This window comes from Trachymyrmex septentrionalis, unplaced genomic scaffold (genome assembly GCF_001594115.1).
Source record: "Trachymyrmex septentrionalis isolate Tsep2-gDNA-1 unplaced genomic scaffold, Tsep1.0 scaffold37, whole genome shotgun sequence".
NCBI classification, from domain to species: Eukaryota; Metazoa; Arthropoda; class Insecta; order Hymenoptera; family Formicidae; genus Trachymyrmex; species Trachymyrmex septentrionalis.
Window position 1 is genome coordinate 6,128,769 of NW_017305536.1, and position 17,930 is coordinate 6,146,698.

A 17,930-nucleotide genomic window follows, 5' to 3' on the forward strand; every position below is an offset into this window, starting at 1 on the left:
AGAGAGAGAGAGAGAGAGAGATTCAAGACATATTTGTAAAGCAAATGTATATTCTCTCAGGCAGCCAAATATTGATCATGTTCGTGGTAATTAACGTAGAAGTTCCATTCGACTGACAAACAAGAAAAAAAAAGCGAAAGAATTCCATTTGGAAGTAAATGTCTGATTCGCACACAGGTACAGGTGCGTGCATAGGTGTGCATGGTGCGTGCGCGTTTCCGGTGTCGCAGGTAAAAATTTCACATCGCTACTCGTCCGTCGTTTGCGGAAGAAGGAGGTGATGTCTGCCTTTCCGGGTTAAGCTGGGCCGCGTATCAGCCGCGCATCGCCGATTCGCACGCGTGCGACGCGACTTTCGAGCGTGTACGTGTTTTAACACCGTGGCGCCGGCTCGATTCGAGGGGCGGGGGGGCGAGCGGTAAGGGAGATCTCGTGTACGTATAATAGAACGAGAGGAGCGAAACTGCGCGCGCAGGTGGCGCGATATCGGTGCGTCAGAGTTACTGGTCGGTCGACGGAGCTCGCCCGGGAGAACACGTGAGGGAAAGAGAGATAGAGAGCGATGTTACTCACTGGGTGATCGAGCGTGGCAGAGAGAAGCGACAGAGAGCGAAAGAAGCCGGCGGAGTCGCAGTGGCGGATTAAAAGACACGCAGGAGTTTCAACTAATTTCGAGATTCCTTATCACTGGTAAACGTTTCAAATTAAGAAAGTGTTAAAGAGAGAGAGAGAGAGAGAGAGAGAGAGAATGAGAATGAGTGAGAGGGAGAATTTATTCTTTGTTTAGTTATGTAATTGTTATTAACTATAAAACTTAAAAAACTTAGGAATTTATATAGATATATATATATAAAAGCATTTAGCTGTTGTCGTATTTGGTGGTTTTTTGCATACTTGTATGATGTATTAATATATATCGATCGAATTCTATATTCTTATTAAATAAAGACTTAAATAAACATGGAATTATTGTGTGTACTTTTAATAGTTTCTCAAAAATAGAAATCTTCAGGCGCGAGATGACTTCAATTTCTTCATCTCTGTATTATCAGAAATTTGAAAGTCTCATGAAAGATTTGAAACGGATGCGGGATACGATAACTATCTGTTATAATAGCTTCTTTATGTGACAATTCTTTATGTGACGATCTAACGAGAAAGGAAACGGAAGTTGAATGAAACACGACGATGTGGGCCCTTTCTCGCGTGAACGTAGCGGCTGCGAAACTCGCTGCGAGTGCGGTGATTGAAAAATTTTAAATTTGAGGATTATCAGAGGAAGGTGATTATTTTCGATGGGATTTTTGCAGATGCGTAAGTGGGAGCATTCGCGTTGGAGATCCGCCCCGAGGGCCGAAATTGGAGGGCGCTGACGCCTCGACGCGACAATCCGCCACTGTCGGATCGACGCAGCACAGCAGCAGGGCCAGGAAAAGGCGAGAAAGAAGGACGGAAAATACTTCGCGATACGCGCACGGATGACGGAGGTGGCCGCACACGGGGCGGGCCGTTCGGTCTCACCACTTCGTGGAGTGTATTTTTTCTATAGCTGCAAGCAAGGAGGAGAGTGACAGAGCGATTGACAAACAAGCAAAGAAGGACGGGAGCAACGAGGGTGGCGAGTGTTGCGCCGTTAATGAAAGAGAGAAAGAGAGAGAGACGTTCGATTGGCGTGTTTTGAGAAGACCCCGATGCCGAACGGTGGCTGGACCGCGTGGTCTTGCGAGGAGGCTCTCTCAGTGATCGCCGCAGTTCCGTCCGATAGCAGAGGGCATTGTTATTGTTATTGTTGTTGATCGATATTCGTAAGAGGGAAGAGAAGAAGAGCGAGAGAGAAGGCCAGCTGGGGTGAAACGAGAGAGACGGGGAGAAGAAACTGTCGCGGCAGGAAGCACCGCGGAGAGGTTGGCAAGGGTGGTGGTGCCCGCTGCCGTTGGGTGGTGGTGGTTCGCCGTGACACAGTGTGGTGGAACGGAGGCGACGAAGGACACGACCGTGAGAAGAAAGAGGGTTGTTATGGGGCGAGAATCCCGTGGCGTGCTGCTGCTCGTCGCGCTGGCCGTGCTGGCAGCCGCGGACGCCTTCTCGACCGACAGTAAGTCCGCATCTTTTTTTTCTCAGAACGTCACACATTTTCATGTCGGAGCGATAGCGATAGCGACAGCGACAGCGACAGCGAGCGAAAGGGGTGCGCGCGGGATGGGGATGAGAAGCGGGAGAAGGGGGGGGGGGCAGAGCTTATCCTTGATACCTTAGCTCGTATACACCCAGCTGCATCCTCGTCGGAATCCGTCACTTGTATCACGCTCATTTCTGGGACTCTCCCCCGGATGACGTCCTGACATTTTCGATGAAATTTTCATTATCATCAATTACACCTTTGCGCCGCTGCCCTTCCCCTTTCGAGAGGCGCGTCAATGAGAGATCCGTGGATTTTGACATAGCATTCTTTCTATCTGTTTCGAGAACGGATTATTTATCCCGCGTTATTGGTCACCGCTAGACATCGGGAGGAGACAATCGATTTATTTACAATTGTAGTCGTACGCGCCGCTATTGTCAACGTCATCGCATTGTCAACGTTAATGCGAGACGCGTGTCAGAGATTAATTGCACCGTGAAATCACGTATTATTTTGAAAGAGAGACGAGATCCTTGCGAAACCTTTAAAAAACACACCGGCGAGGACGCGAGAGGGGATTTCATGGCGGCCGTTTCTCTCACCTCGAGTCCATCTCCGAAATTTCTACTTTTATCTCGTCGAGTATCGAATACACTTGACGTGTAAATCCAGTTTTAAAAAATCACTGTTATATCAAATTTGCAGAAATTTGTAATGTTATGTCAGATCTGCATCTCGAAAATTTAAACGTCAATCGAAATTATCCAGACAATAACAGTCCAAAATCGAGATGTCGATACAGAACATTTTACAAGACACTGTTATCGTTCTAAAAGACATCCAATATCCATTTCTATTAAAGATTAACTTTAATCTGGATTTTTTCTTAAAACTAAAAAAAGATAGAAAGTAAGTTAAACCAAGATTAAAGTTAATCTACATTAGTGGTTTGCATATATGTTGCCGTAGGTACTCAATACTTTGAGACCATTTCTTCTTTCCTTTCGATTGATATAAGATATATTTCTTCTGCAGGAGATGTTGTGTATCTTGGAAGCAGATAATAATGCTTATCTTAATTTTAAAGTCTGTATTATGTAATTTTTATCGCTGAGGAGGATTAGAAGATTAATCGAAACGTTACGATTGATTTTGTTGAAGAATATATAATTAACATTTTTGTAATTAATTTTATAATGATTTAAATAGATCTCTTTTTAAATATTAGCGCAAGAACTTCAGCATTATTAATCAAAAGGAATCTTACTACATTTTGTTTAAATTTTTATTCTACATTGGAGGGTAGAAACGATCGTGAAAGATGTCTCGATTTTAGACTTTGTTTAGATAGATACATATCCGTTCCTATCAATCCCAAGGAACATATAAAGTCAAAAAAAAGTTAAAATGATGATTTTTTGTTACAAAATTTGACTTTAAGCATCAAAATAAAGTCATTTTGATTTTTGTTAACTTTATTTTGAATTTCAACGTTAAATTTTGTAAATAAAAAAATCATTTTTAACTTTTATGATGTCAAAATAAAGTTATTTTGAATTTCTCTTGACTCGGTACACCTTTGGGAACTTTAATCTCGGTTCAACTTGCTCTTCATCTTTTTCTGATTCTAGAAAGAGATGAAGAGTTAGTTGAACTAAGATTAACATGCATTCGTAGAAACTGACATTAGACCATTTTCAATATGACTGGTTCGTATTGGAGGATAAGTGATAAGTGTGTTGCGATCTTCACGTGTTCTCGTTCGTCATGGTCAATCGCTCGCAGCATCTCTCCGGATCGTGGAGGGACGAGCCCCTGAAAAAGACGCTGCGGCCGAGACGTTCGATTCAGCTGACGCGAAGTCGCATATTATATAAGCCTGATAGGCACGACCCAACAACGTCGTCCCATTTTGTTAATGGTCGCGTATATTTGTTGTTTTTCATTGAGCGACTGTGTGTGTGTGTTTTCGTTTCTGACACACACACACACACACACACACACACACACACACACACACACACACACACACACACACACACAAATAGAATATTAACATCATTGAGAGAGAAAATGGAATAAAGTGATACTCACTTAACGTTGATTTGTTTTGATTTCTTTAATAATGATTTTTGCATGGCACACGATGCAGAATTATCCAAAATAACGAGTAAACAATTTTTAGTTTGGACACGTGTTAAAAAATTAATTTCCTTAAGATAAACCTCAGGGACATCAAACGTCGATTTTTCTTAAATTTTTTTTAGTTTCTTACAAAGTATGAAGAAATCTGTCATTAATTTTAATTTTTAAGCCTTTCAATTAAAAAAAAATTATTTTACACAAATATTCGATTTTACATATGTTTAAAATAATAAGTATAAAGTTTTTTTGCATGTGGAACCGTTTCTTAAATTATAAACCGTTTCTTATATTATTTTATTCTATGTATGTCGAGTTTCAGAAAATCAGATGTAGATTAATTTTTAAGAAATATTACTTTAAACATTTGTAAATCCAGTATTTGTACAAAAATAAATGTTTACTTGAAAGACTTAATTTTAACTAAAATTAGATTTGTCCATATTTTAATATTAAGATGTAACTATAAAAAAATTGAAAAAAATCTGTGTTCCCTGAAGTTGACTTGTCAGAGATAAAAACTAGTTTCAATTTGTAACACTCCTTATACGCGACATGTATAATTAAAAGATCTTACTATCTTATTAGTTTGATATAAGCACGAAAAGAACGGTTTTGCTAAAGTGTCTAAAAATTTAACATAAAATAGATTTGAAAATAATTTTGTTAAATTATTAAAATAATTTTGTAGAAATTATTTCAAGCATGATAAACAATACTGTAAAAAATGTTGACATTGTAGCAACCAGTTTGTGCTACATAATTATTTTTATGATTCAATAAAATTATTATCATTATTTGTAATTGGCTAAAATTTTAGATATTTCAGCAAAACCGGTCTCTTTTCAAAATTGTCTATCTTATCTGTTTTTAACAATATGGATTAACTTAATTTAATCTTTTCAACATACTCTTTATATTTATCTAATTCCAAAAATTAGAAATAAATGAAAAGTAAATTCGAATCGAAATTAAAGTTAATATATTGTATATTGATGGCATTTATTATTAGACTCGTAGATTTTTTGAAACTTTTTTTTAACGTAATAATATTTAATTTATTTATATTTGAGCATTTATATTCTTGCTTATTAAATACGTGTTTATGTAAATGTAGATTAAAGATTAAGATTTAAAATATCGTAAACTTTAAAAAAAAAAAAGAAAAGTAAAGCAAAGAAAAAGACTCCGTGCACACATGCTTTTCTATCTCATACATTTACGATTATTCTGATAATTCAAAGAGATTAATCTATCCCGTCTTTTAATGAATTTAAATTTGTCTGATTAAGTCATGATTTATGAGTAATATTTTTGGATGTTGAAGTGAGTTTACAAGCCAATCTTTCATTCACATAAACCGCACATGAATAGAAATAAAAATTAAATTGCGTATTTCGCAAAAAGCAAAAATTGCTGCTGAATCTAACGAAGTAAAATTTTCTCTCAATTTTTCCTGATTAAGGCTTTCAATTCGCCGTTTAATTCTCCGAAGTCGTTGGAGTTTCGAAAGAAAACTGTTTCGAACAAGAAAATTTATCGACAAAATTGCACTACTTTCCTGCCTGCGTTTCGCTAGAACTCATAGAATTATTCCACGAATACAAGGTATACTGAATCCAGCATGTTCGCGAAATATGTTTGAGTATAATGTACAGCCGAGAAAATTAAGGTACGCACATACTATATAATTACAGATATGCGGACGTAATTAGCGTAATGATTCTTCCAGCAAATCTAAGTGCCACACAAGTCAGCAAGATAGAACTCCGTTGATCGTGAACGTTTATTTGATCGATTTTGACCGCCCTTACACATTCGCTCTGATATTCGCATTCTATGTAGGATTTTACAATCGGTTTAATGCTGGGCTATTATTGGTTGCCACAAGTTCAATTACTGGCGCAGTACTGACCAAGTACTGGATGATAACTTGAACTCGGTACTGACCTAGTCATTTTATCCAGTCATTTGTCAGTGATGGTCCAGTATTGGCTAACAGAACTTTGGCCATTTAACAGCCAATTATTTGCCAGTGATGGCCCAGTACTATAAGTTGACAGAATCTTGGCCGTCAGTTAACAACCGTAGCATTAGTTTCATTGTAACTGCTAGCGATCCTATAATGTACGTCCTGATTTCTAGCGGCCTATTAAGCATCGTCCAATAATTTCACTGAGGAATTCTTGAGGCAGCACAAAACGTAGTGGAAATAGCCGGAGCGCACGTTCCACGTGATAAATCTGTGTCGGCGATTCCCACCGGGAGTTGTTAAGGTGTTCTGCGGATCAATGCGCAGATCGTATGTGAATTCGCAAAAACTTTGATCTCAGATTGTCTGGACTCGGCTTGGATTACTGCCGTATACCGTTCATGCTATTTCAGATCCGTTGGTCGGTATCACCGCAAGATACCTGATACCTTTTATAGGAAACTCGCATTCTATGATCGTTCAATAAATATTTTCCAGTGCGTCTGTTGTAAAGACAAATCACATGTTAATAGAACGAAAGTAAAACTATTAAATAACATTAAAACGTTAGTATAAAAAAATATAATAATAGGTTCATATGAATAATTGAATAATGATACTGCACTTTTTGCTCATTTGCTGCAATGGTAGCGTTTACCATCAAAAGCAGCTTTGCAACTGTTGTAGATTCTTTAATATGATTGGTTTATACATTTAGAGCTAATAAGGAACTAAGGGCAAAACCAATTGTATTAAAGAATATTACGACAATTGCAAAGCTGCTTTGTCTGCTGAATTGAAATATTGGATGCAGTCAATAATTTAAAATTTTCAATGTTTTTTAGTTGTTTGTAAAGAAAGAGCGGAAATAAGAAAAAATACTAGAAAAACATTATATTCTTCTACAATCAGTTATTACATTAAAATTGTATTTTAATCCTTAATACATACGATGATTTTTTGATTTTCCTTATCTATCACACTCGATGGGTCATTCATGAATTAATTTTCATTAATTTTATAATAAAGATATTATTAAGTAATTCTTACATATATATGCAAACATTCTCACAAAGTATTTATAAAGTTGTTTATTTAAAAAAAAAAAATGAAAAAGAATAGTCATCATTATTTAACCAAGTATTTTAAAGAAAAGAAATACAAAGAAATACGGTCTAATTATGAGTAGTATAAATAGTAAAAATTGATAGTGTTATAAAATTTTAACGATTTAAAATATTTAAATTCTATTTTCTAAAAACTTTGGTTTTTTAGTTGCGTAATTGTTGTTGTAACAAATAAGTGATATGTAAGAATAAAATTGCACAGTTTCTCCACTCGTTTGCTTAATGAGCATATTAGATAGAAATAAGTATCTATCTACTGTCAGTGAGAATTGTGAAGTAACCTTGTCGACAGTGACGACAGTTGATACGCAAATGAGCTACGACAGATTACGTTTGATTTTATTACTGCTGCGTTTATGTTAGAACGAGGCACGTGTCACGCTTGCATCCGTAGAGAGTAGTCTTCTAATGGCGAGTCACTCTAATTATAACCCGCTACAAATCTTGGCGTTATCTCAATTCATTTATTTATGAGATTATAAAGCTTCGCAAGGCAAAAAAAATGTAAGCGACAAGCGATTTAAGCAAATGAATCGAGCGATCGAATATGAAATATTAATTACAATGAAATATTAATTTTTGAATAAAATTAAGTGAATTAAGTTAATTTTTTAATTAAAAATAACGATTGATCGATTTCATGAATGCTTAAGTTCCTTACGTTTCTTTATACTGCTTGTTAAGTTGTTTTAAGCCGTTGAGTTTTTCTCAGTGAATTTTTTTCCTTTTGTTTCTCAGGTAAGGTAGCTTGTCCTTTGAGGCAGTTCCGATGTGCCAATGGCAGATGCATACCAATCTCGTGGGTCTGTGACAAATCGGACGATTGTACTGACAATTCCGACGAAAGCCCAGAGGAATGCAAAAGTAAGTCACGCGCAGAATTATACGAAATACGTCAAATTAATATACATAACAGCGATGACATCACGCGCGATCTGTACCGTCGAGCGTAAATTTGCGCAACTCTTTGACGCGTCAAATTCGCATATGTAACTTCTGTGTCCAAAACGGACACATCATTTTACATAATAAATAGGTATTAGTGTTGCGTGATTGAACCATTAGTCATTTATGCGTGAAATTTAAAAAATTTTTCAATTCTTATAATTGTACATATTTCAAAATTACTTTTTCAACTCTACGTTCGCTCTTGAACGAACGCCAAATCGGAGTTTTACGGAATTATTTTTATGAAGTTGTAGAGAGAATTTTTAATAATTACTTTGAAATCGGAGAGTGGAATAAAATAATCATTTTATTTTTATAGCCGTTATAGACTTTAAACTTTTTACTTGTGTGTAGTTACATATACGGTCTTAATAAATAATTCATTTTATTTTTGTTGGAGAAATTTTTTGCGACAAAATGCAACCACAGACTTATGTGTCGAATATTTAAATATTTATGATTATATTATTAATATATTAACAGTTTATGCGTAGAATTTCATGTTTCATTTTTAATTCTCATAATTATGCACGTTTCAAAATTATTTTTTTTATTTCACATTTATCCTTAAGTGAATGTCGAAGTTTTACGCGAAATTATTTATGTATAAAATTGTAGAAACTGTAGAGAGAGAGAGAGAGAGAGAGAGAGAGAGAGAGAGAGAGAGAGAGAACTTTTTAATAATTTTATTTTGAGATTGAAGAATGGAATTAAATAATAAATAATTTTTTTTATCCGAGAAGTTTTTTATATACATTTTTTAATATATATGTAATTTTCACGAGTACTTAAATATTTATGATTTCCATAATTCACCTCGCGTTATTTATAACTTAATTTTATGACGTCAGTATAGAAGTAACATCCCAAGCGTAATTGCGTGCGTAAGAGTGACGCAAAGAAGAAATATGATAAGATGTTTCGGAAGTTTCGCGCTGTACTACTGTGAAAGTGTGCGTATACGCAACGCATACGACTATATACGCGTGCAAATGTATTCGTTAATTAAATGAAGATCTGCTGACAAATAAGCCGTCCGCGTATTTGCGTTCTTGTTCTGTTTTATTGATCTCGAATGGATGTCTCAATGAAATGTCGATCTAATTTTCACGATTGCGATTTAAAGCCATAGCGAACTTTGGCTCTGCAGCATTCGATCGATCGTACTTGGGGGATTTGTTTACGAGACACTGTACACCAAACAGATCGCATCCCAATCGACTTACATAATAACGCTTAATAACTATAATAATACGACGTGGTGACACTACGTTATTTATGCGATTTTGGTACACTGCAAATAATTTACTGAATCTTAATGCATATTTCTTTGAATAATATTAAGTAAACATTTACTTACAATAAATAAATATTTATTCAATAAAATGATAATTAAATGAAATGAATAGTTTTTACATCAAATAAATATAGGTTTATATTTAGTAAATATTTATATTTTTAGAACTATTTAAACAAATATTTATTAAAATTTAGTATTTTCTTTTCAGTGTATCTAAAATAATTTCGCAAAACGTCTTGCGTGATTAATGTTGAATTTATGAAATTTTAATCAAAATTTGAATTATGTCTTTCTGTATTGATTTATATTTTTGTTTTTACATTTCTTTTCGCTTGATGCTATATCGATTGTTTATCTACCACAAGGAGGAAGTTGCGCAAACGTCGTCCAAAGATTCATTCAAAATTATACGAGGAAATAGTCTCATTGACGCATTTATTGCGCCTGATTTATCTTACTATAGACGCCTTGTATTGATCTATATGATACTGTATTCTTGCGATTTTAAGGCGATTCCAGATGACATGACCAATGTACGCCAACATTGGCTGCGTTTAGTAGCAAAAACAGTTTTGCAATAGTTACAAGATTCTTTAATAGGATTGATTTGTACTCTGTGAAGAAATAAAGGCAAGAACCAATTATATTAAAGAATCTTACAATAGTACAAAGCTGCTTTTTCTGTTGAACGCAGTCATTAACAAATATTGTACACGCATACATATAACATGTAAATTATTACGGTGATATTTTCTTAGAGAAAATGAACCTAAAAATTTTAGGACTTTATTCTTAAATATGTCTAAACTAATTTGTGACTGTCAGAAATCTGCGTATTAAGTTTCTGAAATTTTCTTGCGCGGTACGCCTGAGATAACTCCTAAGTAAAGTACTTTATTAAATAAATGACATCAAAATAGCTGCAAATTTCATTACTAAAGTCACTTTTCAATCAATCCCAACTCATTTCAACATCATTTCAATGTTATTATGATTTTGCTGTTTTTACCAATATTATCTTTGATTAAAACTAAATTTTAATAAAAACTCGCTTATTAATATATTAAACATTAAAAGACTAATTAGAAAGAAATTTTTCATAACATTATTATTGAAATAAAAAACAAAATTAAGTTTTAAAAATTAATACGTTTAAAAAGCAATTACTTGATAGACAGATAGTCTTTTACAATAAAAGACGTATAGTCACAAGTATAATTATACATATGAATATGGGCCAATATTTAGCAAATGTGTATACAGTTGACTCACATTGGCCACTGAAGCCACCTTTAGACTAATATTTCATTTGTAGTATGATAAAATTTTCAAATATATTAATTGGCTACAGAATAGAGAAGTTCTTAAGTTTCCAGAAATTTTCTATCTTACAGTTAATTAACACACTTGAAAAATTTGTCCTACGACAAATGAAATATTAGCCTTACTCTGATGGTCTTTTTTCGTGGATAGGCGTAATCATGAATAATTGCGTGTCATTTTCATGTAATTGTTTCTTTGCGATTTGCATATCGTTAAAAGAGACTAGTATCTTCGTTGACCTATTATTTCTAGATACGATATATTCAAATACTCATTGATTCGCTGAGCAAAATTTACGAATAGCGTTACGAATAGCCTTTAATTTTCAGAAATTGTATGGAATTTCATAAGTGCAGTATATTTATTTCTCGATTAATAATGGTGATCTCTTCGTGCTTTGGCGCTTTCCCAATCATTTGAGTGACTGTTTTTGTGAGACAAATATTAAAATGAGTAATATCGCTGTGTGCAATATATGTAATTATTTTCAAACATTTCCTACATAGTTTATCTCTGTCTATACTAATAGGAGTGATTGAGGAATGCGTTTCACCGCGATATAATTATAACTCGACTTTGAGTTTGCATCATGAATATTTGCTCGATAGTATATGTATACAGCGGAACATGAATATTTGCTTGATAACATACATGGTACGTGCATATAACAAGAAAATCTGAAGCTTACAATGCAGCAATTTCTTGCCTTTCCTTGTACTAGCTAGTCTGGCGCCTCATGATAAAAAGAAAAGCAGACAAGGGCAAAGAACAGTAATCGCCATAATTTTATGAATATGTGATTATAGACCCGACACGTGCAATTCCACAAAAATACTATAATAAAAACTCGTCGTCCTTGTCGGTTTTTTCGATCGAGAATTAGTGCGGGCAAGATGCAGCTTCTTGTTAATCTTGCATCAGACAGAGTGATCTAATCTGCTCTGCCCTATTAGAGAAAACAAAATTGCGGCGTATGCTCGTGTGTTTATTTCATTTGTCCATTAAATCATTGAGCTACTTAAAATTTAGCTCAGAAAATCTTGAATGGTAAGAGAAATATCGAAAGTAATATCTGACAATTTTTGAGAGATATTTTCAAAAATAATATATTCATATAATATTGATTTAATATTATTTTTTTAATATTTAATATTTTTATTATTTAATATGATTTAATATTTAATTTTTAATATATGTTAATATATTTTTATGTATATAAAATTTAATTAACATTTTAATATATTGTGTGTGTGTGTGTGTGTGTGTGTACATTAAAATTTAATATTTAATATATGTTATAATTATTATCTTAATATTAACATAAAAAAATAATTATTTTTTCGACTTTATGAATTTTCAAGGAACATTTCTACACTCATTGTCAATAAATGTAACACTATCTATTGCCAACCACTCTCTCGCGTGTACACGGCATTTTCGCATTTCCTTTAGTTATATTTCTCAAATTAGTCCCATTGTGTAGTTTTACACTATGCTCTCCGCAATTGTACAACGTAATTGTAGTTTTGTAGAGCGTTTAATTTTCCGTAGAAAGATTCCCTTCTCTTGCATTCGTATAAATTGGTTCCACAGGCCGCGGAAACGCAAATAAACAAGCGGCTAAATAAGCCACTAAATAGACAAACTGCGGCACGATAGCGCAACGACGTGAAATAATAAGATAGAAAAGGCAAAGGAAAAGAAAGACCACAAGGGAAAAAGAGTGCTATCTAACGAGCGAAAAAGGGCAATAAAAACGAACGAGAACTGCCAAACGAACCGAACCGACATTGCCCTTTGTCGTTTCCCAGAACATTCGCAGAGCTTGCACTTTGCACGCAGATTTTACAGTGTGGCGACTATTTCTTCTTTCTCTTTCTTTTTTTTCTTAATCGGTTTCTTGCGTGTCGACTGTCATTTCGACTCAGTATCTCGAATCCCACTTATTCTGTCGATTTTCTCTCGCTTGTCCGAACCGTTTCAACCGTGTCGCCGATTTCAACAGCTGGTAATCAGTTTCGACCCTCGAGCGGACCATTTCCTCAAACGATCAAATTTCATCTTCAATTAGAATCGTGAACGAGATTCGTTATGAATCTTGATAGAGAGAAATAGAATGAAGCTATAGATTTTCATGCAATACATATATCAATGTCTTACGAATTGATAGAGGCAAATCAATTCCACAAATGCTAATCTCGTTAGTCATTCAAGATTTTTCTTTAAATTGTTTCGACGAAAGGCAATCCCGTAAATGTACAGATGCAATTAAACGAAACAGATCGTAGATTCATCAATTAATCTTGGTCACCGTGACCTAAGGCACGGTGCAATGCCATTACTCCGACACGGTCGCAAGGTCCAAATGATATTGCATCAGGCGCCGAGGTTTTTTTCCTCTCGTTTCATGCTTCTTTCATATTGAACTCTTTTGCCAGATGAGTCGCGGTTCTTTCTCCATTCTTTTATCCAGTGAATCTTTGGTCTATTTTCTATGGCTGAACTAGTGTATACTTTTGGAACTTAAAGTGAAATAGGTATATGTTTGATATTTGTTGAAAGCAAGAAAGAGAGTTCTAGTGCAGTCTAGTGCAGGAAACAGACCATTTATAGTATTGCAGTATTGCCTGGGAATTAGTCACAACCTACATTATACTATTGAATGTTGTGGAGCAACAAAATTTCGACTACACTGAAAAAAATTTACTATATTTTAATCTTAGTCTTTGAATATTTGTAAGTAAACATTTACTGAATGTTAACATATATTTATTTGATATAAGAACTATTAATTTGATTTAACTACCATTTTTCTCATTAAGTAAATATTTAATATAAGTAAATGTTTATTTAATAAATATTTAAAAGAATATTTAAGATGTAGTAAATTTTTTTAATGTAGAGCAATAAATTAGCAATAAATTTTTTACTAGATCCGATTTTTATTTATAATGGTGAGGAATCCAAGTTAATGATGTAATACTGACAGAAAAATGAATGCAGCTTTATGTGCAGAAGCAGAATAAAGGAAAAACTTGCAAAAATCCCATTGCTTGAGAGAATAATATATGAACATAGCTTATCAGCCTAAAGCGGATAGGAATAAAAAATAAAGTAAGAATAAGTAAACAAACATATAACAGTAACATATAATATATATAAAGATACCGCAAAGAAACACACAGTCGTATAAATCGTATAAGTATAAGTAAGAATACTACATACAAATTTTAGAAAAGTAAGAAATTGTTGAAAAAAAAACCGGACTATAGCTGTGATATAAATCAAATCTCGCCTGAGCGATGCACATGAGTCTTCCTCCATTTGATCTGCCTTCGTTCATTTAAGGTCGATGCATTTTGTAATGCAAGGTCCACGTCGGTTGCATCAGTCAACGAGACGACGAGGAGAGTCGATTCGGCTGGTGCACGGCGCGACTGCCAACGCACCATATAATTATGGTGAAAGCCAGTCGCGGCACGGTGTGTATAGGCTCGCATGATTTGCTCGATCGTCAACTTGGCGGTCGCATTGATCGCTTCCTTGAAATTTTGTAATGTATATATGAGAATTTATAAAATTTTATTTATACGATAGTAAGGTTATTATAAAACTGGAAATTAGAGAAATGTCAAGGAATTTTTTAGTAAATTTAGAAAATTCTTGATTTTAAAGAAATATATATATATATATTACTGCATTTATGCAGTACCAACTTAATAATTAAATGTAAATAGTGTCAGCAACATTAATATTTATACTGCTATGTCAAATTGTTCTTTCAACAAAATATTTGATCGTTCTTTAAGTTAGGACGAAAATACAAAAAATTTCAAAATTGAAAACATTAGGGAAAAAGTTTAGAATTTTAGGATGAGAAATTCGTAGCAACTCAATAGAATTTTCGTCAATGTAAAGCAACTTTAATTTGAATTCAACTTACTCTTTTTTTAGAGTTAAGAATCTTTTTCTAGTTCTAAAAATGAGAGAAAAATGAAAAGTAGTTGAACCAAGATTAACCTTCCATTGGCAATGTGAAATTTTTATCCTTTGTCAACCTGAGTCTTCGAGAACTTCAGTGTAAATTTTTATATTGTTTCGGACTTTATAAAAAAACTTTATAAAAAATTCTTACATATTTGTGAAAGTTTTAATAACGAACTTTTATTATCGTAGAAGTTGGATTGTATTTTAAGTATTTTTTACACATTTAAATTTGTCTACTAGAATTTTCACAATTAAAAATCGACTACGCCTTTAAAATCCAGCATTGCCGGTATTGAGTTAAAGTTAATCTACATTAAAATAGACATAAGACATATATAATATTTTTGAGGCTTTCACGGGTGCTTTTTTCAGAGATGCCAAAGGATTTACGGGTTATCGCCGTGTCGTGATCTATGCCGTCATTAACATATAGAAATCACGGCACGGCGATAACCCGTAAATCTTTTGGCACCTCATAAGGCATGTATATTTATAAACCTATACTTTTATAATATTTGTTCATGTGACTTGAAAAAAAGAGAGTATCTTTTTTAAATCTAAGAAAATATGTTTAAAATTTAGCAGACTCTATCGTGGGAGTCTCCGAACTTCGTACTATGCTTTCGTATTTAGACATCAATTGGTGCTTAATGATTTCTAACTCAATTGAAATCAATCGGTTGGTCTGCGTCACTGAAGCAACGCCAAGAAAATCTCGCGGTAATTGTTGGTCATTGTTCAGTGTTATCCCAAGTGAATCCATTTTTATTGCACGTTGTTGACAAATGTATATTCTGCAAATTTACAATTACAAAATTGAAATCAGAAACTGTTAACTGCCTAATCGACATTTGCTCTTTCGAAATTATCAACAATCGAAATTCGCCAATGCAAAAATACAGCGCTCGGATTAATTATTCATATACAAATTAACATAACGTATAGCGATCGTGAAATTGTAATAAGAGAAGTTTTAGTTTTGAATTTCCAATTTTAATCGAACGTATACATTAAACGGATACGCAACATATTCCCAGTTATTTCATGAGAAATGATACATGCACGCGTGCTTTCCCATCATTTCCGAAATACACTGCACTTGATTGTCCTCTATTCAATGATATTTTTATATGTTGATTTCGAAACGCCAGAGATAATTCGTGTGTTGTAGAGGTGATATTTTTAATTCGAGAACAATTAGTCTCAATAAAATTAATTGGCTCCTGAAGATTAGGCGAAAGATGGATAAATGTAAACTTCTATGTGATATAATCGTAATAATGTCCCGGAGCAGCAAATATTGATCGTGATTACGTGAAAAGCAATATTCACAGGAAGTATAGCGCCACGCGTTTCGTGGCGAATGCATAATGTACATAATCGTCGACAGTGCCGAGCATATTACTATTCGGTCTATCAGCTTTTCAAGTTGTTGAATAGCGAACGTGTAACGTTCACGTTTTTCCGTTATTCGCGAATCGGTAACATGTGAAATGACACTCACGAGAGAGATACTGCATGTAGCGTTTTAATAAAATTTAAATTTTTCGATTCTCTCGGAAAGGGAATTTTGTGCGAAAAAATTTTATTCCACGTTCTCGATTTATTTTTGCATAATAGAATCATCCTTTCGATTGTCTTACTAGGTAACATCGATATCTGCATGCATTTCGTGCATCATACTATATAACCGTGTTACAAGTCAATATCCGCAAAAGAGAATATGTCAATCTTACAAGAAGATATTTCTGGGGAGAAATTCAATATTTTGAAGCAGATATATTTAATGGATAATTAGTTATTTTATTAATTGTAGTAAAAATATTTTAGAAATGTCGATTTTATTTTCTAAAAAAAAGGTCTAATGGTTCTCCCGATGGAATTTCCGTGACACCAGAGTGATATTGGCTCGTGATAAAGTTATATAAATCTTATGCAATCCATAATTGAAAGGTACTGAGGGGAATTTTACTTTTGAATTTTAATATTTAAGCAATTTCGTTCTCGAAATCTCTCGAAAGTTAACGTTATATATTTAAGATTACTTGAGAGCTTCGTAACTCTTCGCTCGAATCTATGCAAATCAATGCAAATCAGCTCCCTCATGAATCGGATATGTGCGATAAGAGCTAAACAAGAAGTTTCTATTCCACACGACGCGAAGGTACGGAATTATTTATTTAGAATTCTAAACAAAAGAAGAGCGGTGCGCGCGCGCGCGCGCACATGTCGGAAAATGATAAATATCTTCATATATACCGTTAATATCTAATATTACCTGCTCGGAAATGCATGGATTATTATGTGACAACAGCCCGTGGCGTAATAACCACCGCGTAATTTGATACAATAATTACATGACGTTCATTAATTAATTATTTGTGCGTTTAACTCTTGTGAAGCCGTCCGCGAAATATTCCGCGTTCTCATCGGATATAATGCATTTCGGATATGGCCAATAAAGCCCGATGAGAATAGTATTGCCTTTCATTCATCTTTTATAATCATTATTGCAACTTTCAACTTTGTATCAAAGCCGAAGAGCTATATCTGGACGTGTTCGGTCTCTGATGAATTATATAAATGCTGCTCGACTCTTTTTTTTTTTTTTTTTTTACAAGAAGAAAAGTATCGGATCGGACTTTTTCATCAGTCGGCCGCGTAATCGATCGGAAAATACTGGTGCTGGAAAGCGCTAGACTTCTCTCCACTGTTATATTAAATTTAAACGCCGCGCTGTGTGCGCAGTACGAAATCCAATAAATTAGTTCGCATGAATACATTGGGCAGTCTCACGACACGTAGTTTCAATTAATCCGCTCGTAACTTCTTGCCATTGCGGAATATATAGGGTGTCCTTCTTAACTGCCTAACAAAATAACAGGATAATTCTGCGTGGAAAAAAAATAAGTTGGAAAAATAAAATAAATTTGTTTTTACACGAGAAAATCGGTTTTAAGTTTGCAAGCTCAATATTTTTTTTTTTTTTTTTTTTTTTTTTTTTAAATT

General features: G+C 34.1%; 2 protein-coding genes and 1 pseudogene across 7 annotated transcripts in view; 2 read left to right on the plus strand and 1 right to left on the minus strand.

Moving 5' to 3' along the window:
• LOC108750813 (WD repeat domain-containing protein 83) overlaps positions 1 to 78 on the plus strand; it is a 2,858-nt gene extending 2,780 nt beyond the window's left edge. The window contains exon 5 of the mRNA XM_018490590.1: positions 61 to 78. The gene's annotated coding sequence lies outside the window, so the exon portion shown is untranslated. The remainder of the gene's footprint in view (positions 1 to 60) is intronic.
• Positions 79 to 1,810: 1,732 nt separating this feature from the next.
• The window catches only part of LOC108750564 (very low-density lipoprotein receptor-like), a 32,627-nt gene continuing 16,507 nt past the window's right edge, over positions 1,811 to 17,930 (plus strand). For 3 of the 6 annotated variants that reach the window (XM_018490071.1, XM_018490072.1, XM_018490075.1), the window contains exons 1-2: positions 1,939 to 2,095; positions 8,102 to 8,227. In XM_018490071.1, the coding sequence (XP_018345573.1) occupies positions 2,017 to 2,095; positions 8,102 to 8,227 (205 nt within the window). In that variant the 5' untranslated portion in view covers positions 1,939 to 2,016. Of the gene's footprint in view, positions 2,096 to 8,101; positions 8,228 to 17,930 lie in introns of all 6 variants that reach the window. The other 3 variants (XM_018490076.1, XM_018490077.1, XM_018490074.1) reach the window with 2 other exon arrangements.
• Positions 14,212 to 17,930, minus strand: part of LOC108750573 — a 7,585-nt pseudogene continuing 3,866 nt past the window's right edge.